This window comes from Dreissena polymorpha, chromosome 1 (genome assembly GCF_020536995.1).
Source record: "Dreissena polymorpha isolate Duluth1 chromosome 1, UMN_Dpol_1.0, whole genome shotgun sequence".
Taxonomy (NCBI): domain Eukaryota; kingdom Metazoa; phylum Mollusca; class Bivalvia; order Myida; family Dreissenidae; genus Dreissena; species Dreissena polymorpha.
Window position 1 is genome coordinate 131,360,444 of NC_068355.1, and position 26,033 is coordinate 131,386,476.

At 33.6% G+C, this 26,033-nt stretch overlaps 1 protein-coding gene across 2 annotated transcripts in view; it reads left to right on the forward strand.

Moving 5' to 3' along the window:
* The first annotated feature begins 14,261 nt into the window (after positions 1–14,261).
* Positions 14,262–26,033, forward strand: part of LOC127850234 (uncharacterized protein C56G2.4-like) — a 67,233-nt gene continuing 55,461 nt past the window's right edge. The window contains exon 1 of one of the 2 annotated variants that reach the window (XM_052383122.1): positions 14,262–14,373. In XM_052383122.1, the coding sequence (XP_052239082.1) occupies positions 14,325–14,373 (49 nt within the window). In that variant the 5' untranslated portion in view covers positions 14,262–14,324. Of the gene's footprint in view, positions 14,374–22,457; positions 22,570–26,033 lie in introns of those variants that run through there. The other variant, XM_052383126.1, reaches the window with a different exon arrangement.

Consider the following 26,033-nt stretch of genomic DNA (forward strand, 5'->3'; position numbering starts at 1 on the left):
CCATGCTCTTTAATTTCACATGTATACCATACCAAACTTTATATTTCGTTGTTTCCTTTCCTAAGTTAATGATGCTATGTGTACGGACGTGATTTCACAATCCCCTGTACATGAACCTATACTTTTTCTCTTTTGATTATTGTTCTTTTTCTCTAATTCAATAAGCTTAGGCATGTTTGTTCGTTAAGTACGGCAATAATTTCATGATGATTCCCGATCGAAAGTGGGTATGAGCACATAGTCGTAAGAGCACTTGAATACGTGAGTTCGCCCATGAACACATAGTAAGGTTAACTAAATCTCCGCGATATGACCTTATATGTGTTTAAAACAGCAAACAATATCCAACAAACGAATGAATTGTCAAACATAGTATGTGCACTGATGTGGCTCTGTAATTTATGTTTGAAAAGTTTATAAAATATGCAAAATGAGGGAGCACGTAGATGAGCGAGTATCACAGACTTAAAACGGCTATTATGCTGTTTATATACCATAGTCGCTACAACGTTTAAAAATGACAGGTTCGAAATAATTCGTTTTCTTTACACTCATGATCGCGTTGAAAGTTAATTATACACGTTTTAATTCGCAATTTATTTACTGAATCACGACTAATGTCAAATACAATACAGAAAATGCATAGTTGTTTCATTGATCTATAAACATATAATGGATTGAATATAACTGATTTAAAATTAACGTTTTCAAACTATTATTAAATCTTTTCCCAGAATATGCTGTCCTATTTATAGCTGAGCTTCCTATACCTTTATCAAGGATAATCAGCGAGGTATGCCGATTAGAAAAATCGAGCTATCTCAATCGGACTGGCTCGGTCTTTTACATAGGTTGCCATTTTGACGATTTTTTTCATGATATGATAACTTAGACGATGCTTCGCAGCATCGTCAAAAACGGGGTCTGTATACAACCTAGTCACCTTTAATTACTATGAGGGGGTGTAGGGGAGGTATTGTAAAAGGTATTTAAAATGGTGACAGTCCGAATACTCGTTCCAACATAATTTTCACGATCCAGACATTGGTACATACAATTAAGGGCAATGCCTTAACTGTGAAAACAATATGTATATGTATATATAGGTATAGACCATTCTTTCAATTTCTATTCCAAAATGAAACTTCCAACGAACGAACGCGGTCAGCATGTGTTATACTTCGCGAAAACTCGTACGCCAAGAAACACATGTCTAAGTCTACAATACCGTGACCATTCAGTTAAAGTCTTCCCGATTTCCGCATGGTTTCGCTAATTACAGATATCAGTGTAAGTCGATATAATTGAATAATGTTTAACGTAATCATGCTCATGCTCAAGAAAAATTCTTCAAACTGAATGAAAAATATGATAAAAATATGAAAAATAGCACATTTCATTTTAATAATGACAAATTCAAAATACATGTTAAAAATTGTTCAGAGTGTCATATTAATTTTGATAAAATGTGATTATAATGCACAGGATAGCAATAAATTAATGTAGACATTAGTGTCTCGATTGTCAAATTAAAAAACGAACGATTGTCCGTGTTGTCAACATAACCAGGGACCTATACAGACAAAATAAGTCCCTGAAATAAAATAGGAACAAATGTCCGTCATTCACTTTATAATTATGATTAAACAGGCTAATATATATACAGTATTTAGTTTCTGACAATCTGTTTGGACAAATTATATTCAATTTGAGTATTTGGCGTTAAATAAGTCCTAAAATGACCATGCAATACTTCAACCAGGAGAAGACATGTAGGTATTATAAATTGTGTTTATTGCTACGCGTGATTTATGACAACTTGTTGTTATTTAGTATTTGACGGTACAGCATCAGATCACAACGAGATTATGGGTTTGTGCTGAACAAATGGGATATAAAACCACAGATCTATCAATAAACAAGATTATTGATTGATCTTTTATTAAACACCGCGTTGAAAAATGCTCAAACGACCAGTGTGAAGCTTTGTACAAAACAACTTCTTTAATCAATACCATTTATTTAATGCATAAACACTTAACAATGGAATTGCATGCTACTGCTAATTCTGACAATGCAATCTTGTGTTGACAATATTATAACGTCGCCGAATGTTAAACACGAATGAATGATTGAAATAAGATGCGGTGTTTCGTTGCACTATAAGCAATAGATACACGTTCATACTCGTTCTTGAATTCTGCGAGTCACGTGACTTCACCCTTTTATCAATTTTGGCATATTGTGAAAAGGGAAAAGGGTTTATTATGAATCTATTGTAAATTTCACAGGTATGACACATGAACCACGCAGTAACAAGATTCACCTCATTATGTTTTATATTAAATCTTAAAATGTTCCAAATTCCTTGAAAAATATAAATTGATAACTAATATTTCAATTCTGTATAGGGTTCAAGACCTAAAAATGCGATTTTCTTTGATAACTTTAAATACAAAATCGAGAAAATCGAGATACCGTAGCCTAGGACCTATTCCCTTTTCCTTCTTTATCTATAAATAAACTATTTATATATAGATCTTTAAGCCATGTTATCCAGAGGCTAACCCAGTACCAAATGGGTCCATTTACCGTAACTCCGTTAACCTAAGGCCTCTTGAATAGCAAAACCCAAGTCATATCGTATCAGTGAACAGTACGGCATCCGGATAGTGTCATCTAAAATCTCGCCCTTCTTTCATCAAGGGCGACACTAGAGGTACTGTAACCCAAAAAGCGATATATCGTGTAAAATATTTCGTGCGTCGCCGCGACTGTCGCGCAAAAATATCGTGCGTCGCAGCGACTATCGCGAAATATATCGTGAATTGCTTAGTATGTCGTGTCTCGCTTTCAAAGGGCGACACTAGACACACGAAGCGAAAAAACGATATTTTGCGCGACAGTCGCGGCGACGCAAGATATTTGATTATTCAAATATCGCCCATATTATCCGAATCTCGTGTATCGCGGTCTTATTTCAGACCGCGACACTAGACACACGAAGCGATACTCGATATTTTGCGCGACGCACGATATTTGTACTGTCCAAATATCGCCTGGCAACTGTCGCGCTTTTAAACGGTGTTACAGTTATTTTTAACCATTTATTATCAATATTGCTGCAATCGACACACTTATAAAATATTATTCTAGAATTAGTAAACCGAATACAAATTAATTAATTTTAATATTAATTTTGATAAATATTGACAAGGATATATGTTTAAAACTATTTCGAATTTGAACAATGGAGTAAAATTTCTATCAATTTTAAGATAATATATCATTATAATCTGTATCACTTTCAATAGGATTGCAGATTTGTATATAACGTTTAACTTCAAGTAAGATTTCAATTATGAAACCAGAAGATTTCTTTTCAGTACATGTGTAATCATCAATTATAGGTTATCCAGATTAATGACGAGCAACATTAATGTCCAGTCTATTGATACATTAATTAGACGGTATTTTTGTTGCTAGTATTGTTTTACATTTTAAATACCTTTTACAATACTTTATCAAATAAATTATCGGCATAAATAAAACTGCATACAGTGCAAACAACAATTTTATAATATTGACTTACAAAAACGCTTTTGAAGGGCGAAAAACGTTAGTTTCATATTGCATAACAAGTTTCCAGATACAATTAAAGAACAAACAGGAAATGGAGAAAGAAGTACACACATTAAAGGACGAATTTAGCTCTGACATTGCATGTCTCCAGTCACAAGTACATGATATCAACTCAAAACCACAGATATGTAGGGACTTGAATGTTTGTATTATGAAACATGCACAAACTACCAATGAGAATATCACTCAAATTGTCAAAGATCTCCTAGTGGATGGATTGAAGCTACGGCATGTATATTTCAGAAAAGCAGAGAGAAAAGCTAGTAAGGATAGCAAACCCGGGGTCATTGGTGTAACTTTCTATACTAATGAAGACAGAGACTCAGTTCTTAAGAACAAATCTATGCTCGGTGATAATCCTAAATATGAGAACGTCTTTATCTCCATTGATTAGTCATCGGAAACTCGAAATGTCAACAACAACTTCAAACTGTTGATTTCTCGTTTGGGATTGTCTGACCTTAAACTTCGAGGATCTCGCATCAAAGTTGAGGATGGAAACAACAACCAACCTTCAAACACTGCTGGTCAAAGGAGACCCGCAGATGGTGATTCGAGGAGGGTGAAACCCGGGCATAATAATCCCGGAAGAAATAGTGGTGTGCGTAACTTTATTCCTAGGTCAAATGTTCCAAATTTCAATACTAATCGTTGGCATAGTAATCCCAGAAGCTCTTGCAATAATCAATCTTCTAATCAAAATCATAGTCATCTAGTTAATAGTAGAGCAGACTATGACAGGAGTCATAGCTCACGCTTCAACAACGCCAGATATAATCATCGTGAAAACAGAAATAATTATGACTATCGCTACAGAGATCATCGTGAAAACCATGAAAACCGGGAATATAGAGATGGCTTAAGGAGAGACTATGACGCACCTGATCCAAGAGTCTATGAGGATAGGCGCAACTACAGACACAATTTGGACCGCCGCAACAGTGACTCTTCTTATCAACAGTATTAGTATAAGTTAGGGTTTTGGAATGTCATGGGATGATGAGTTATCTGAATTTTTTTTATTTCGTGAACAATGTATTGAAAGTTTAAAATGAGATATTGTGTGTATAGCTGAATCTCATTTGTTGAATAATCATTTAAATTTAGAGAACTATGTGTTTTATGGCAACTGTAGAAAATTACTTCATGTTAATGCGAAAAATGGTTCCGGTGGAGTTGGTATTTTTATTAAAAAAGAATTATTATCTCATTTTAATGTATCAATCTTGGACAATTCTTATGAAAGCATTTTATGGCTCTCTCTTAAAGACAAAGTCTCAAAGAATACATTTAATATTTGTTCGGCTTATTTGCCTCCTTATGGATCTAGTCGTTATGTTAATCCACAAGCTTTTTTTGATCAACTACTTACAAATATTTATGAATACCAGAACTGTGGCAAAATGGTAATTTGTGGTGATTTTAATAGTCGTATTTCTGATATGCCAGATGTTATTGAAGGAATAGATGATGTTGAATATAGACATGTGGTTGATTATAATAAGAATTCTTATGGTGAATTTTTTTAATTTTTTTTTAAATGATAGTAATTGCTGTGTTTTAAATGGTAGAAACCATGTGACAAATGACTTTACTTTTATTTCAACAAGAGGCAAGTCCGTTGTTGACTACATTATTGTTCCGTACGAGTCTGTAAAATTATACCAAAATGTAAATGTTACCAGGCCGACAGAAATTAAAAACTTAGATGTAGCAAAAAATTGAATCTCGACTTATACCTGATCATTCTATAATATCCTGTGATTTTAGTATGAATAGTTTTTACTCAGAAAATGTTAAAATTTCTATACTTAACAACAATAATTGTCATGGTAATGAAAATTGGGTAAAGCATGTTAAAAAATATGATGTTAGTGCTGTACCAAATGATTTTAGTGAGAATCTTTTACTGAATGATATAAATAATGCTGTAGAAAGAATTGACATTCAACATACAAATCAACAAGATCTGACAATTTATATTCTGAATTTTGTTCTGTTGTTAAAAATGAAATGGATTGTAAACTACCTTGTAAAGATGTAGTTCTTATTTGTGGCTATAGTAATAAACGTCGAAAGGTACGAAAACCTTGGTGGAATATGACATTACAAAAAATGTGGAATGATATGTGTACTGTCGAAAAAGCCTGGCGCACGTGTAAATCACATGCTACCAAAAGTCATTTAAAACAAACTTTTGTTAATAAGCGCAAACTCTTTGACAAAAATGTTCAGTCATGTAAGAGAGCTCAATGGTTAAATGTACAGAAAGAGTTACTGTCACTTGCTGAAACTAATTCCAAATATTTTTGGAAAAGCATGGGTAGATCAGGAGTAAGAGACAACAGAAATAATGATGTACCTTTAGAAGTAATTGATAGTAATTGTGTCTTAACTCGAGATAAAAATATTGTTTTCGAGAAATGGAAAGCTGATTTTTGTAATTTATATAATTCTGATAATACTATGTCTTTTGACTCTGAAAATGTTGATGTTAACTTGTCAATAGAACCTGATGTTGATAATAGTATTTCTATTCAAGATTTCACAATAGATGATGTTAGGATGGCAGTTTTTGACATAAAGCGTAATAGCCATTGGTGTGGATGAACTACCTAGTGAGGTTTTGAAAAATAATTTTGTAATTTTCTTTTTACATAAACTTTATAATAAATGTTTTCAAACTGGTACTTTGCCAAACATATGGAACAAAACGTTTATCAAGCCAATACCTAAATCATCAACAAGTAAACCTATTGACCCAATGTCACACCGTGGTATAGCTATAACACCGGCTGTGTATACAATTTATTGTTCGTTAGTTAACAAACGGTTGAATTCTTTTTGTACAAATAGGATATTTTATACGAAGGGCAAAACGGTTTTAGAAGTGGTCGTAGTACTGTTGACCACATTCAGTCGCTTACAAGTATAATTGATAGTCGAAAAAAAACGCCGTTTATCAACATACTATGCCTTTATTGATTTCAGAAGGCGTTCGATTCCATTAATAGAGAATTACTATTTGTAAAATTGTCAAAACTTGGTTTCCATTGTAAGTTAATAAATGCTGTAAAATCTATTTATCAAAATGTTATGTATTCTGTTAAATTAAATGGCTTTAACACTGATTGGTTTACTGTTAAAACTGGCTTAAAGCAGGGTTGTTCGTTGTCGCCATTACTATTCAATCTATACATAAATGATCTTGCTTTAAAACTGAAGGCTGCTGGTAAAGGAGTGGATATCGATGGCGAAAATGTATCAATTCTCCTTTATGCCGATGATATAGTACTTATTGCCGAGAATGAGCATGACTTACAAAATATGTTAAATATTCTTAATACATGGTGCTCTTCAAACAGCATGAATGTAAATCCTGCAAAATCAAATATTGTACACTTTCGTAATCCATGTGTAGAACGTTCAAACTTTGTGTTTAAAATTGGTGGCAATCAACTTAACTATGTAACACAATATAAATATCTTGGTCTTGTGTTAACTGAGCACTTAGATTATTCTATTTCTGCAAGAACTGTTGCTGAATCTGCTAATAGAGCTTTAGGAATGTTGATCGCTAAAACAAAGACATTTGGGGGTATTCCGTATGAAGCTTTTTCAAAATTGTACGAGTCAACAGTTGTTCCAGTAATTACATATGCTTCTTCCATATGGGGTTGTGAAAATTTCTCCTGTATAAGTGCAGTGCAGAATAGAGCTGCTCGCTACTTCTTGAATGTTGGGAAATTTACTCCAAATGCTGCTGTTTTAGGAGATGTTGGCTGGAAGCCTACAATTGTTGGAAAAGTGTAATAGCCAGTTGGTGTAGATTTAGCTGTATGAGTCATAGTATATTGAATAGGAAGATATTTGTATGGGCCAATAATGTTGCAAGAAGTACATGTAAAAATTGGAATTTTAAAGTTTGTAAAATGCTTAAAGATTATAACTAGGAAAGGTTTTGTAATATTAATGTACCTATACAAAACATGATATTTATGCTTCTATACTACCTAAACTATTAGACAGTTTTGAGCAAGAGTGGTTGAATGATGTTAATCGTGAATCTGCTAGAAATGGAAATGGTCGTAACAAACTGAGATTATATAGAACGTTCAAACAAACGTATGAAACTGAAGGCTATTGTCGCACTATTTTTAATAAGTCATACAGAGGAGCTATTGCAAAATTCCGCAGTGGAACTGCGCCAATTGGTATTGAGTTAGGAAGATACAATGGTTTGCCAGTTGAGCAAAGAGTCTGTTTTCATTGCCCAGATACTATTGAAGATGAGACGCATGTGTTGTTACATTGTTCTCTATATGAAACTATTAGATTTGATTTGTTACAAAAGGCAGAAGAATTAGATGCACATTTTGTAACCTTATCGGATGCTGATAAAAGAGGATTTTTACTATCTAATTCAGACATAGCTTTTTATAGTGCCAAAACCTGCTTCAACATTCTGAACAAAAGAAAACTGATATTGTACAATAACAATTTGTAGTGTAATAAATGTATTATAGTGTAAATACTTGAAAACCGACAAATTTTATGCAGACATATTCTAGTTTTAAACATCCTAGATACATGTTTAATGCATTTTTGAAAATTGTTTTAAACACTTGAAAACCTAACAAATTTGATATTTGACATATTTTTGTTTTTAAATTCCTAGATTCGTGTTTTAGTACATATATGACAATTGTTTTACCAGTCAAATTGTTTTAGCTCCATCTTAAAGTTCCCTTGTTAACCAAATTGTGTTAAAATCTGATCAAACACTGTCCATTAATTTATACCCATTTTGATAATGTGTTATAACATTCCTTCTTAAGGCAGATTTTAGTTACCCGACTAACAAGGATCTTTTAGATCTTATTTGTATTAAGTGTACATAAAGTATAGTCTATGGATCATGATTATCTTATGATGATTCTAAGTTTGTCATGTCAAATTTAAAAGTCTCTTGTAAATCTTTTCAGATTGGCAATGTACTGTATTTTAAACTGTGTTATGTATGTGATTATATACTGTGAACATTGATGAGACTATAATATATATATATATATATATATATATATATATATATATATATATATATATATATATATATATATATATATAATATAAATGACTATTATATAATTATATTCAGATAAAGTTCACACTTTAACTTATGTGCATGTCTTATATGATTTAAACAAAAATTACGTATTGCATGTTAAAGCCACACACCTTGCCTCTGACTTTGAAATGAAATACATGTTAATCAATACATCTAGATGCAATTTGAAAGTGTGCAAAATTGTCATAAAATGTATGGCCTAGTTAGCAAGTAATTTATTATTTTTTAAACGGTACCGCCTTTAAAACCGAGAGTACGATTTCTAAACGTATACGTCAATTCATTTCGACAAAAGCCATTATTTTTACGTTTTTAAGCGCAAAAAGACGGATTTCTACCTTGTGACCACCAGATATATTCTAATTTGCATAGATACAATTTAATCTATAACCTAGTTATGCAAGTAATTTATTATTTTTCAAACGGTAACGCTTTTAAAACCGAAAGTAGGATTTCTAGACGTATACGTCCATTTGATATACGCGATTATTTTTAAGTTTTAAAGCGCAAAAAGACGGATTTTTACCTTGTAACTACCAGATATATTCTAATTGGCATAGATAAAATATGTTTCTTATTTTTACTAAAATTTACTTTGCCAAATAAGGTGTGTTGCTTTAAACCGTAGAATCGACCAACTAATAACTTAACCTTGGGAACTCAGTCTTACGTTCCAAATCGTTATTCCAAGCGATTTTCCTTTCATCAAATATACGTTTATATAAAATATTTTTGTAATATAAAATATTTATTTATGGCCAGGTTGAAGTATAAGAAGCGAATAGCTTGCTATATCAACCATTTAAATTTTAATTGCTGATCAGACATAAACATTATTATAAAATAATATTATATCAACAGATATCGTGTGTGTCTAGTGTCGCGGTCTGAATTTAGACCGCGATACACGAGATTCTGATAATATGGGCGATATTTGAATAATAAAATATCGTGCGTCGCCGCGACTATCGCGCAAAATATCGTGTATCGCTTCGTGCGTCTAGGGTCGCCCTTTGAACGCGAGACACGACATACGAAGCGATACACGGTATTTTTCGCGACAGTCATGGCGACGCACGATGTTTTTCGCGACAGTCGCGGCGACGCACGATAGTTTGCGCGACAGTCACGGCGAAGCACGATATATCGCCTTTTGGGCTACCTACACAAGGGCGATATATCGTGATAGACAAGACAAAACAAGACATATTTATTCAGACTTGCACAGTGTACATCGTCTAAACACTATAAATTTCACAGTCAAATATGTCACATTAATAAACATGGTAAAAATATAAACATAAGCAGCATCGTATACGGTAACGAAAATTCAAGGTAAAATATTCTTTTAAATATGGAGGATAACTTTTGAAGTTAGTAACAACATTAGAAATATTATTTCTTAAAATCATAGCATCTTTTACAAATTTTGCTAATTTAATTAGTTAAAATTTATTCGTTGTATACAACAATTGGTGGAATTTATAAACAGAAGGTCTAACATAGTAACATTTCTTAAGGTATTTTTTTCTAATATCAATGTACAAAGGGCATTTACAAACAAAATGAAACTCATCTTCGACATCTAATTCGTTACAACTAAGGCAATAAAATTCGTTTCGAGGTATATTTTGACCAGCATATCTTCCAGTTTGAATTCTAAGTGGCAGACTCGAAGTTCGAAGCTTTGTGACATAGTGTCTTTATTTTTAGTGATTTAGGTAGTAAATCTAAATAATTTTCGTAAACAAACATAGGCTTAAATACACGGTACATATTTAAAACAGAGCTATTTTCAACAGATCTAAACCACTCTTGTTTATAGGTATCAATAACAACATTTTTAAAATGTGGTATAAATATTTTAACATCAACAGAGCTTGGATTATTAAACACGTATGACAAACCGTAGATGTCTAACATTTTTTTTTTATATTAGATACCCAATTAGAACGACCATTTTTGCAATCATTTAGAGCTTGACTTTAAATTGATTTTAAAATTATGTTATCGGTTTGAATAAGTTTAAACCAGTATTTAACCATCCTAACACATCTATGAATAAATAGTGGGTATCTTCCTAATTCGCCGTACACTACAGCATTACATACATTTTGCTTAACATTTAAAACTCGTTGTACCCTTTCCAATTCAATTGTCTTTGTTTTACCCCATAACGCACAAGCGTAAATCAGTATGGATCCAACAAAAGCATCAAATAGCTGACATTGTGTTTTAGGTTTTAAGTCAAATTCTTTACATTTGTTAAATAATATATTCATAGCTTTAAGTGCTTTTCCACATAAATGTTCTTGATTTACCTGAAATTTCCAGTATAATTAAAAACAGTTCCCAAATAATTAAAATCATTTACTACTTCTATTTTCTGACCTTCAAACGTCCATGTTTCAGATGGTAATAAATTACCCCGCTTGCGAAACACCAATATTTTAGTTTTATTAGTGTTAACCTTTCATCCCCAGCATTTACAGTAATTTGATAAAAGATCCAAGTTTTTCTGTACTTCCCCGGGCGATTAACCGATTATGGCCATATCAACTGCGAAAAGCAAAAATATCAATACAATGTCATCAATACTTAGACCGGAAGAGGGATCATTCTGTAAAAATAATTCTAAGTCTTCTACAAAAAGGGAAAACAACAAAGGGGACATAACTTCACCTTGCCGTAATCCTACAGCATACTAGTAGTTAAAATATTCAGAGTATGAAGCACAATGCTTAACACATGACTTAACATTTTCATACATATTTTTTTATTATTCTAAGTAATTTATCTTCTATGCCGGCTTTGTATATTTTCAGCCACAATGCATTACGATAAACAGTATGAAAGCATTTCATCATATCAACACATATAACATAAAGTCTTTTATTTTCATTAACATATTTTTGAACTTATGACATTAGGATGTACATAGCGTCAATTGTTGAGCGCCCTTTTCGGAATCCGAATTGGGCGTCCGAAATTATATTAAAGTTACTACAATTTTTTTCTAATCTAGTGTTAACAACTGATGTAAATAGCTTAGATAAACAACTTACAAGAGTAATCCCTCTATAATTGTTTACATCAGATTTATCGCCTTTCTTATGTAAACGGATTATAATACCTTCCGTCCATTTCATTGGAAAACAACCCGAGTTCAACACAGCATTAAACAAATCACATATATGCAATGCTAAAATGTCAATACATCCTATTAAATATTCGTCCAAAATATAATCACTCCCATATGCTTTGTTGCGCTTCAATCGTTTTCCAGACAATTTAATCTCAACGGTAAATGGCTGATCTAGTTCGGGGAAACGCGAATTCGGCGAATTAAAATTATGAGTACTGCAAAATTGTTCAGCCTCATCATTGACACAATCAAACAAACCATGACTTATATCAGAGAATTTTTATGAAAGTCTTCCTAAGGAATATTTTCGTTTTTTGTTTGATTATTTGATTTAAAATATTTCCAAATTCTTTAGGTCTACGATGTTTTAAGCTTTCTATCTCATTGACCTTATTCCTTGAGTAGTTTTTTTTCTTCTTATTGATAATTCGTTTGTATTCGTTTTTATATTGCAACAATTGGAGTCTATTTTCTTCCGACGTATTACAATTAAATTGTTTTAAAAGAAAAACATAGCGACCGTGAGCTGTTTTACATTCAACATCAAACCAATTGGCATGTCTAACAGCGCTACACTGTTCAAATTTGGGTTTATTTGTTATTAAATATTCTTTCGAAAATAAACGATCAGCAACATTACGTATAACATCAGTAAATTTATTTAACGCACTATTTATAGAGTCAAAACTTGAACAATCTAAATCTTCTACAATTCTGTTAAACATAGGTAGGTTGCTTATAATACCCAATCTAAATTGATTACGCAATAAATCATCCCATTTAAACTTCGTTTCAGTGTATGACAATTGATCAACTGTTTTGTTGTTACAATATAATAAAAACGATAACGGTGCATGATCACTGAATTCATTAAAAACGTGCACCACAAACTCTTTTATAAGTGCAAAATTTCGATCATGACAAATCAAATAATCAATTGTTGATAAACCATTGTGAGAGAAGTAAGTGAACTGACTCGTATCTCCTATTCTTCCATTGACAACACGATAATTAGAGGATTTACATAGATCAAGCAATTTGATTCCGTGATTGTTGTGAGATCTATCAACGGAGGCCCTAACAGAGTACATATCTGGATCATAATCAACATCTTCTATAAAACTATTTACAACATCATGAATAACACAATCCGATTTGGACCCAATCCTACTATTAAAGTCACCACAAAGTAAAACGCGTCCTTTATTTTCATAAATAGAAATATCATTTTCGAGTAAATCAAAAAAATCTTCACTTATGATATTGTATGCAGGTGAATCTTCGCACCAAACATAACATCCGCAAAGATAAATATCTTCAATCAAACCAAAAAAAATGTCGATCTAATTTTACCCATATAATTGAATCATGATGATTTTGTATTATGTCAATGCCATCTTTTAAATGTTCTTTAAGATACAAAACTACCCCACCACTACATCTACGAGCATTCTTGTTCTGGAATTTCCTATAAAAATTGTGAGAAATGTATCCGTTTAAAGAAATGTTACGTGAAGCATTGGTCCAAGTTTCGAACAAAAAGCAAATATGATATTTTAACAAAACATCAACAAATAAAGTATTGTCAATCTTGGATTGTGATAGACCATTCACATTCCACGACAGGATTGCAAGTTCTCCCCCATCGTGCCCCTATTCCTTGACCGGACGACCATCAACGTAGAGGGTGTCGTAGGCTATCCAGGATCGTTTGCCTTGCCCCTTCGCCTCTTTCATTTTCGGTACCAGTCGTCTTCGTTTGGCTACCACTTCCGGTGGGAACTGCTAAAAAACGTTAAAGTTAGTACCTTTCAGTTCCATCCTCTGTCGCCGAACAGCCTCGCGGTCCTTAAAGAATGCGAACTTTGCCACGATTGATCGAGTCTTCCCTGGTGTTGGGTGGCCCGGAGAGCGGTGTACCCTCTCAATCTGCATGGATTCGACGACCTCCTTGGTAATCTTCATGGCGTTTTGTAGATGCGCTCGGAGTTTAGTTTAAATATATCGTGCGTCGCCGCGACTGTCGTGCAAAATATCGTGCGTCGCCGCGACTGTGGCGAAAAATATCGTTCGTCGCCGCGACTGTCGTGCAAAATATCGTGTATCGCTTCGTGTCTTGTGTCGCCCTTGATGAAAGAAGGACGAGATTATAGATGGCACTATCCGGATTCCGTAGAACAGTGACATTTGAATAGGTGTCAAGGCAAGTTTGTGTGCAAAACGGCTCGGTAAACGCAGATCGAGTACCTGTAAACTCTAAATGACCCTTTAACATTGCAAAATAACCTGTCAGGCGGTGTTCTAAATAGTGACTGTGAAACATTTCAAATTTGCGTAACGTCCGATCGACTTGAAAGACGTTAATTTGGAAGTATCCAAAAACCAGTCGTCGTTTTTAAAGCAGGAAAAATGAGCCTCAAGATGTGGATATTTTCTGTCATTGTCGCCACTTCTGTCGGTTAATATACTTACATAATTTTTTAGGAGGTATTTTTATTCAAAATTATGAATCGATGACAATATTGCTGTTGAGGCGTGGCGGCACTTTTTCATACTGTAAAAATGTATATTTTCAAATCAACCTATGGGCACATTTAACTTTTATATCCTATTAACTGATGATCCGATACAGATATAATCACAGCTGCAAAGGAGATAAGTTTGAATATTATGTACATGCGTGTCTTTCGAGAATGTATTGTGTTGCATATTTGTATAATGTATTGCCGCTGTTTTAATGCAAAATATTGGTTGCCGCATCAACTCTTCAGATAAAAAACAACAACAACCAAATACATTATTGAATGATTCGGTAGGGGGGTAGAAATGTCGCTGCACAATGCATGCATTTCTTATGTCGAGGAATAGATATGTACTTTCAATTGTGCCTAATGAACAATAATATAACAAAGTTAACCACTTGCCACCATCAAAACCACTGACACGTGTTCTTCTACTTCAACCAATACTTCTTTCACTGAGTAACAGCAGTGCTATTACTGCTTATAACACCACCGCTAAAATCCCGCGCAGCTGTACATAATTATGGTAATACAACATGTATAAGAGAAGAACACAAACAACAACATATATTTCTACATTTTATGAGGTCGTGAAATGGATGTTGTTTTTTTTGTTAGCGTGAACGCATTTTATGAACTCATGCAATGGAATGGTTTTATAAGCACGTGCGCCGTGGTGTGTTGTGTTTATTGTTGTGGTAAACGCGTTTTGTCATACAGGACATGTACACTAATTTCCTATCGTCATCGTGGATATTAAAATTTCTCTTCGTTAAACGTGTGTTTGAAACTTTACAAAGTAAAAATTTAATTAGGTAGAGAGGCAGTTTTGCAAGTCAGTCTGCTTGAGCTACGCTAGGAAAGATAACTGCAAGTCTACTACGCTAGGAACGCTAACCACTGCCTGTCTTCAATAGCTGCAGTAAAATTATGCAGGCGACAAATGCTAGGAGCGTCTGCTCTACTACTGCAGTGTGTGTATTTAATCAATAGTGTTTACCAGCTTGCAAGACGACATTGACCAGTCTAGTGTTTATCAATGAAATCTGTAAATATTGGCTGCTTTCAGGGAAAATGGGGCTTAATCATGTCAAATAAGATCAGCCTGTGCACACTGATTAGCCTGTGCAATGCGTACAAGCTAATCAAGGACGACACATTTTGATTTTAAGGTGATTTTCGTTTAAAGGCAGGCTCTGGTACTGGGATGACAATGATTGCATATGCATTGAGCCCCGATTTCCTAAAAATAAAGCTTAAATTATCTTTTTTCGGCGTAAGCTGCATAAGCCAGCTTTTCACCTTAGCCTGACCTTTGTAAGTGTCCAATAAAATTCCAATAAAATTTCCCGCGGCTAGGTACGAATGAATACACTTCATTTATTCCATTGGCTGATTTAAGTATACCACCAGAACATTGGAAACATATCCGCGTCTTTGTAACACTGTTTTACTGTATGAAACAATTTTATCTCGAATGAAAAGGCTTAATAGATAGAACAGTTTTACACTCAATTCTCGACATCAATACAGTTTGTGCGTACACCTTTTATTTTCAGAGTATTACCAGCGCAAGAGCGTTTATACTTAAAAGGCTATGTTCTCATATTTAGTACTTACTTCCTTATTCCTGTCAACATGTTAACATGTAAATGTATAAAGAGCAATGGAAGCGAGGCCTCACTTTAAAGCATTGCATTTCAACCCGCGAGGTATATCGGGTCAATTCGCGGACATTCAGAGTTTATATACAGGTCATCACCGGAGTTGGCGGCCAGTAAAATAATCGTTATATAATAAAGACGCTATCCGTGAACTAGGTGACCTGGAGTTTTCTTTAGACCAGAAATATGTTATATGAAGATATTCAGCAATATAATTATGGTATGTAAATAATAGATTCTTAATGTGTTTTCAACAATACAATGATAAATATTATTGTTGATAAATTTAACAATAATTATTCGTCCATATTGCCTAATGTACTAAAGTGATATTATGAGCATGTAACAGTTTATAGGTGTCTATCGCAACCGTTGATTATTTTTGATGTTTCTACTTCATATACTTTTAGTACATATATGACAATTGTTTTACCAGTCAAATTGTTTTAGCTCCATCTTAAAGTTCCCTTGTTAACCAAATTGTGTTAAAATCTGATCAAACACTGTCCATTAATTTATACCCATTTTGATAATGTGTTATAACATTCCTTCTTAAGGCAGATTTTAGTTACCCGACTAACAAGGATCTTTTAGATCTTATTTGTATTAAGTGTACATAAAGTATAGTCTATGGATCATGATTATCTTATGATGATTCTAAGTTTGTCATGTCAAATTTAAAAGTCTCTTGTAAATCTTTTCAGATTGGCAATGTACTGTATTTTAAACTGTGTTATGTATGTGATTATATACTGTGAACATTGATGAGACTATAATATATATATATATATATATATATATATATATATATATATATATATATATATATATATATATATATATATATATATATATATATATATAATATAAATGACTATTATATAATTATATTCAGATAAAGTTCACACTTTAACTTATGTGCATGTCTTATATGATTTAAACAAAAATTACGTATTGCATGTTAAAGCCACACACCTTGCCTCTGACTTTGAAATGAAATACATGTTAATCAATACATCTAGATGCAATTTGAAAGTGTGCAAAATTGTCATAAAATGTATGGCCTAGTTAGCAAGTAATTTATTATTTTTTAAACGGTACCGCCTTTAAAACCGAGAGTACGATTTCTAAACGTATACGTCAATTCATTTCGACAAAAGCCATTATTTTTACGTTTTTAAGCGCAAAAAGACGGATTTCTACCTTGTGACCACCAGATATATTCTAATTTGCATAGATACAATTTAATCTATAACCTAGTTATGCAAGTAATTTATTATTTTTCAAACGGTAACGCTTTTAAAACCGAAAGTAGGATTTCTAGACGTATACGTCCATTTGATATACGCGATTATTTTTAAGTTTTAAAGCGCAAAAAGACGGATTTTTACCTTGTAACTACCAGATATATTCTAATTGGCATAGATAAAATATGTTTCTTATTTTTACTAAAATTTACTTTGCCAAATAAGGTGTGTTGCTTTAAACCGTAGAATCGACCAACTAATAACTTAACCTTGGGAACTCAGTCTTACGTTCCAAATCGTTATTCCAAGCGATTTTCCTTTCATCAAATATACGTTTATATAAAATATTTTTGTAATATAAAATATTTATTTATGGCCAGGTTGAAGTATAAGAAGCGAATAGCTTGCTATATCAACCATTTAAATTTTAATTGCTGATCAGACATAAACATTATTATAAAATAATATTATATCAACAGATATCGTGTGTGTCTAGTGTCGCGGTCTGAATTTAGACCGCGATACACGAGATTCTGATAACATGGGCGATATTTGAATAATAAAATATCGTGCGTCGCCGCGACTATCGCGCAAAATATCGTGTATCGCTTCGTGCGTCTAGGGTCGCCCTTTGAACGCGAGACACGACATACGAAGCGATACACGGTATTTTTCGCGACAGTCATGGCGACGCACGATGTTTTTCGCGACAGTCGCGGCGACGCACGATAGTTTGCGCGACAGTCACGGCGAAGCACGATATATCGCCTTTTGGGCTACCTACACAAGGGCGATATATCGTGATAGACAAGACAAAACAAGACATATTTATTCAGACTTGCACAGTGTACATCGTCTAAACACTATAAATTTCACAGTCAAATATGTCACATTAATAAACATGGTAAAAATATAAACATAAGCAGCATCGTATACGGTAACGAAAATTCAAGGTAAAATATTCTTTTAAATATGGAGGATAACTTTTGAAGTTAGTAACAACATTAGAAATATTATTTCTTAAAATCATAGCATCTTTTACAAATTTTGCTAATTTAATTAGTTAAAATTTATTCGTTGTATACAACAATTGGTGGAATTTATAAACAGAAGGTCTAACATAGTAACATTTCTTAAGGTATTTTTTTCTAATATCAATGTACAAAGGGCATTTACAAACAAAATGAAACTCATCTTCGACATCTAATTCGTTACAACTAAGGCAATAAAATTCGTTTCGAGGTATATTTTGACCAGCATATCTTCCAGTTTGAATTCTAAGTGGCAGACTCGAAGTTCGAAGCTTTGTGACATAGTGTCTTTATTTTTAGTGATTTAGGTAGTAAATCTAAATAATTTTCGTAAACAAACATAGGCTTAAATACACGGTACATATTTAAAACAGAGCTATTTTCAACAGATCTAAACCACTCTTGTTTATAGGTATCAATAACAACATTTTTAAAATGTGGTATAAATATTTTAACATCAACAGAGCTTGGATTATTAAACACGTATGACAAACCGTAGATGTCTAACATTTTTTTTTTATATTAGATACCCAATTAGAACGACCATTTTTGCAATCATTTAGAGCTTGACTTTAAATTGATTTTAAAATTATGTTATCGGTTTGAATAAGTTTAAACCAGTATTTAACCATCCTAACACATCTATGAATAAATAGTGGGTATCTTCCTAATTCGCCGTACACTACAGCATTACATACATTTTGCTTAACATTTAAAACTCGTTGTACCCTTTCCAATTCAATTGTCTTTGTTTTACCCCATAACGCACAAGCGTAAATCAGTATGGATCCAACAAAAGCATCAAATAGCTGACATTGTGTTTTAGGTTTTAAGTCAAATTCTTTACATTTGTTAAATAATATATTCATAGCTTTAAGTGCTTTTCCACATAAATGTTCTTGATTTACCTGAAATTTCCAGTATAATTAAAAACAGTTCCCAAATAATTAAAATCATTTACTACTTCTATTTTCTGACCTTCAAACGTCCATGTTTCAGATGGTAATAAATTACCCCGCTTGCGAAACACCAATATTTTAGTTTTATTAGTGTTAACCTTTCATCCCCAGCATTTACAGTAATTTGATAAAAGATCCAAGTTTTTCTGTACTTCCCCGGGCGATTAACCGATTATGGCCATATCAACTGCGAAAAGCAAAAATATCAATACAATGTCATCAATACTTAGACCGGAAGAGGGATCATTCTGTAAAAATAATTCTAAGTCTTCTACAAAAAGGGAAAACAACAAAGGGGACATAACTTCACCTTGCCGTAATCCTACAGCATACTAGTAGTTAAAATATTCAGAGTATGAAGCACAATGCTTAACACATGACTTAACATTTTCATACATATTTTTTTATTATTCTAAGTAATTTATCTTCTATGCCGGCTTTGTATATTTTCAGCCACAATGCATTACGATAAACAGTATGAAAGCATTTCATCATATCAACACATATAACATAAAGTCTTTTATTTTCATTAACATATTTTTGAACTTATGACATTAGGATGTACATAGCGTCAATTGTTGAGCGCCCTTTTCGGAATCCGAATTGGGCGTCCGAAATTATATTAAAGTTACTACAATTTTTTTCTAATCTAGTGTTAACAACTGATGTAAATAGCTTAGATAAACAACTTACAAGAGTAATCCCTCTATAATTGTTTACATCAGATTTATCGCCTTTCTTATGTAAACGGATTATAATACCTTCCGTCCATTTCATTGGAAAACAACCCGAGTTCAACACAGCATTAAACAAATCACATATATGCAATGCTAAAATGTCAATACATCCTATTAAATATTCGTCCAAAATATAATCACTCCCATATGCTTTGTTGCGCTTCAATCGTTTTCCAGACAATTTAATCTCAACGGTAAATGGCTGATCTAGTTCGGGGAAACGCGAATTCGGCGAATTAAAATTATGAGTACTGCAAAATTGTTCAGCCTCATCATTGACACAATCAAACAAACCATGACTTATATCAGAGAATTTTTATGAAAGTCTTCCTAAGGAATATTTTCGTTTTTTGTTTGATTATTTGATTTAAAATATTTCCAAATTCTTTAGGTCTACGATGTTTTAAGCTTTCTATCTCATTGACCTTATTCCTTGAGTAGTTTTTTTTCTTCTTATTGATAATTCGTTTGTATTCGTTTTTATATTGCAACAATTGGAGTCTATTTTCTTCCGACGTATTACAATTAAATTGTTTTAAAAGAAAAACATAGCGACCGTGAGCTGTTTTACATTCAACATCAAACCAATTGGCATGTCTAACAGCGCTACACTGTTCAAATTTGGGTTTATTTGTTATTAAATATTCTTTCGAAAATAAACGATCAGCAACATTACGTATAACATCAGTAAATTTATTTAACGCACTATTTATAGAGTCAAAACTTGAACAATCTAAATCTTCTACAATTCTGTTAAACATAGGTAGGTTGCTTATAATACCCAATCTAAATTGATTACGCAATAAATCATCCCATTTAAACTTCGTTTCAGTGTATGACAATTGATCAACTGTTTTGTTGTTACAATATAATAAAAACGATAACGGTGCATGATCACTGAATTCATTAAAAACGTGCACCACAAACTCTTTTATAAGTGCAAAATTTCGATCATGACAAATCAAATAATCAATTGTTGATAAACCATTGTGAGAGAAGTAAGTGAACTGACTCGTATCTCCTATTCTTCCATTGACAACACGATAATTAGAGGATTTACATAGATCAAGCAATTTGATTCCGTGATTGTTGTGAGATCTATCAACGGAGGCCCTAACAGAGTACATATCTGGATCATAATCAACATCTTCTATAAAACTATTTACAACATCATGAATAACACAATCCGATTTGGACCCAATCCTACTATTAAAGTCACCACAAAGTAAAACGCGTCCTTTATTTTCATAAATAGAAATATCATTTTCGAGTAAATCAAAAAAATCTTCACTTATGATATTGTATGCAGGTGAATCTTCGCACCAAACATAACATCCGCAAAGATAAATATCTTCAATCAAACCAAAAAAAATGTCGATCTAATTTTACCCATATAATTGAATCATGATGATTTTGTATTATGTCAATGCCATCTTTTAAATGTTCTTTAAGATACAAAACTACCCCACCACTACATCTACGAGCATTCTTGTTCTGGAATTTCCTATAAAAATTGTGAGAAATGTATCCGTTTAAAGAAATGTTACGTGAAGCATTGGTCCAAGTTTCGAACAAAAAGCAAATATGATATTTTAACAAAACATCAACAAATAAAGTATTGTCAATCTTGGATTGTGATAGACCATTCACATTCCACGACAGGATTGCAAGTTCTCCCCCATCGTGCCCCTATTCCTTGACCGGACGACCATCAACGTAGAGGGTGTCGTAGGCTATCCAGGATCGTTTGCCTTGCCCCTTCGCCTCTTTCATTTTCGGTACCAGTCGTCTTCGTTTGGCTACCACTTCCGGTGGGAACTGCTAAAAAACGTTAAAGTTAGTACCTTTCAGTTCCATCCTCTGTCGCCGAACAGCCTCGCGGTCCTTAAAGAATGCGAACTTTGCCACGATTGATCGAGTCTTCCCTGGTGTTGGGTGGCCCGGAGAGCGGTGTACCCTCTCAATCTGCATGGATTCGACGACCTCCTTGGTAATCTTCATGGCGTTTTGTAGATGCGCTCGGAGTTTAGTTTAAATATATCGTGCGTCGCCGCGACTGTCGTGCAAAATATCGTGCGTCGCCGCGACTGTGGCGAAAAATATCGTTCGTCGCCGCGACTGTCGTGCAAAATATCGTGTATCGCTTCGTGTCTTGTGTCGCCCTTGATGAAAGAAGGACGAGATTATAGATGGCACTATCCGGATTCCGTAGAACAGTGACATTTGAATAGGTGTCAAGGCAAGTTTGTGTGCAAAACGGCTCGGTAAACGCAGATCGAGTACCTGTAAACTCTAAATGACCCTTTAACATTGCAAAATAACCTGTCAGGCGGTGTTCTAAATAGTGACTGTGAAACATTTCAAATTTGCGTAACGTCCGATCGACTTGAAAGACGTTAATTTGGAAGTATCCAAAAACCAGTCGTCGTTTTTAAAGCAGGAAAAATGAGCCTCAAGATGTGGATATTTTCTGTCATTGTCGCCACTTCTGTCGGTTAATATACTTACATAATTTTTTAGGAGGTATTTTTATTCAAAATTATGAATCGATGACAATATTGCTGTTGAGGCGTGGCGGCACTTTTTCATACTGTAAAAATGTATATTTTCAAATCAACCTATGGGCACATTTAACTTTTATATCCTATTAACTGATGATCCGATACAGATATAATCACAGCTGCAAAGGAGATAAGTTTGAATATTATGTACATGCGTGTCTTTCGAGAATGTATTGTGTTGCATATTTGTATAATGTATTGCCGCTGTTTTAATGCAAAATATTGGTTGCCGCATCAACTCTTCAGATAAAAAACAACAACAACCAAATACATTATTGAATGATTCGGTAGGGGGGTAGAAATGTCGCTGCACAATGCATGCATTTCTTATGTCGAGGAATAGATATGTACTTTCAATTGTGCCTAATGAACAATAATATAACAAAGTTAACCACTTGCCACCATCAAAACCACTGACACGTGTTCTTCTACTTCAACCAATACTTCTTTCACTGAGTAACAGCAGTGCTATTACTGCTTATAACACCACCGCTAAAATCCCGCGCAGCTGTACATAATTATGGTAATACAACATGTATAAGAGAAGAACACAAACAACAACATATATTTCTACATTTTATGAGGTCGTGAAATGGATGTTGTTTTTTTTGTTAGCGTGAACGCATTTTATGAACTCATGCAATGGAATGGTTTTATAAGCACGTGCGCCGTGGTGTGTTGTGTTTATTGTTGTGGTAAACGCGTTTTGTCATACAGGACATGTACACTAATTTCCTATCGTCATCGTGGATATTAAAATTTCTCTTCGTTAAACGTGTGTTTGAAACTTTACAAAGTAAAAATTTAATTAGGTAGAGAGGCAGTTTTGCAAGTCAGTCTGCTTGAGCTACGCTAGGAAAGATAACTGCAAGTCTACTACGCTAGGAACGCTAACCACTGCCTGTCTTCAATAGCTGCAGTAAAATTATGCAGGCGACAAATGCTAGGAGCGTCTGCTCTACTACTGCAGTGTGTGTATTTAATCAATAGTGTTTACCAGCTTGCAAGACGACATTGACCAGTCTAGTGTTTATCAATGAAATCTGTAAATATTGGCTGCTTTCAGGGAAAATGGGGCTTAATCATGTCAAATAAGATCAGCCTGTGCACACTGATTAGCCTGTGCAATGCGTACAAGCTAATCAAGGACGACACATTTTGATTTTAAGGTGATTTTCGTTTAAAGGCAGGCTCTGGTACTGGGATGACAATGATTGCATATGCATTGAGCCCCGATTTCCTAAAAATAAAGCTTAAATTATCTTTTTTCGGCGTAAGCTGCATAAGCCAGCTTTTCACCTTAGCCTGACCTTTGTAAGTGTCCAATAAAATTCCAATAAAATTTCCCGCGGCTAGGTACGAATGAATACACTTCATTTATTCCATTGGCTGATTTAAGTATACCACCAGAACATTGGAAACATATCCGCGTCTTTGTAACACTGTTTTACTGTATGAAACAATTTTATCTCGAATGAAAAGGCTTAATAGATAGAACAGTTTTACACTCAATTCTCGACATCAATACAGTTTGTGCGTACACCTTTTATTTTCAGAGTATTACCAGCGCAAGAGCGTTTATACTTAAAAGGCTATGTTCTCATATTTAGTACTTACTTCCTTATTCCTGTCAACATGTTAACATGTAAATGTATAAAGAGCAATGGAAGCGAGGCCTCACTTTAAAGCATTGCATTTCAACCCGCGAGGTATATCGGGTCAATTCGCGGACATTCAGAGTTTATATACAGGTCATCACCGGAGTTGGCGGCCAGTAAAATAATCGTTATATAATAAAGACGCTATCCGTGAACTAGGTGACCTGGAGTTTTCTTTAGACCAGAAATATGTTATATGAAGATATTCAGCAATATAATTATGGTATGTAAATAATAGATTCTTAATGTGTTTTCAACAATACAATGATAAATATTATTGTTGATAAATTTAACAATAATTATTCGTCCATATTGCCTAATGTACTAAAGTGATATTATGAGCATGTAACAGTTTATAGGTGTCTATCGCAACCGTTGATTATTTTTGATGTTTCTACTTCATATACACTTATATTAATTAATGCAGCATCATCATACTAAAACAATATACCAGAAAGAGAAAAATAATGCATTTGAATATCAACCGTACTTTCGTTTGACAACTGATCATGCGTTTACGAGTTGAACCTAAATTTAGTTTTAGTGCAGATTTGTTCATACGACACAAAGACACGAAATTGTTTTACGGATCATTTCAGCTTACAGGACTGGGTGGGTCACGTAAGAATATCGAATATAAAATATATTTTTATAAACAACTGGTAGCAAGGTGAGTTGCAGATAATTAATCAGTAACCACATTTTAACTAACTATTTTGACCTGTTAATTCTTTTCAGCTCAATTCAACAGTGCAAAATGCCCATAATATTACTTTAAGCATTAGCACGATGATAATTGATACTGTTAATAATCGAATCAAATAGCAATGCCCGACAAACCACTAAACAGGTTTGTTCGAAGAACGCGCCTATAAATACGGATACTTCTCGTGTGGCCGGTTGACTCATATGTTTAAATTTCACTTCCATTCTTCTTTTGGTTTTCTGTTTTGTATCTATAGGTTTATGACCAGCAATATGTTATAATGTAAAATAAGCCGCGAAAACTCCCCGTAACATCCCGTACTGCGTGTGATGCAGCTAAGAACTGCACAGAAAAAGACATTCGCTATCCTTGATCTCATTCATTAAAGTATTCACGCCGTATATCTTTTTTAAAGATATTTCTTGTTATTAATGATTTGAAAAAAAACCCCACATCTCAACCTGTGCTTTTAGACACACTCTTTATAAATTTGAATGGGTTGTGTTCATTTCAAACTTGCGATATAAAAAGCTATAGCATAATTTTAAAAACTGAGTTGCGTCTAAGATTATACAACAGCAAACAACTTCAGTGCCTTCAGCGCTTTGATTTTTATTAATGGGTCGTGCTCTGTGAAAATGGGTCTAAAGCATGCGGACTGCACAGGGTTATTTGGGATTACGCTTAACGCACATGCAATTAACCCCCCTTTTTCACAGAGCACGGCCTAAATAAATTATATTGTGTGTAACAAGTTATAGATAGCGCTATGTGGCATTTTTTCTCATTTTTTAGCTTTAAATATCATATTTCTTCATACTTTAGATGCCTATCTCTGCGTGTTATTATACAGTAGCGTGTTCTGATACGATGGACTTGACAATACTTTGGATCCAGGTCAGCGATCAATGAGGGTGTATACATGCAATATAACAGTACCTAGCATGAGGTGTTTACATTTTAAATACCTGAGTTGATGGGGGAGAATTCTTAATAAATCGCGAATACAATAGCTGTCCTAACAACATGTATA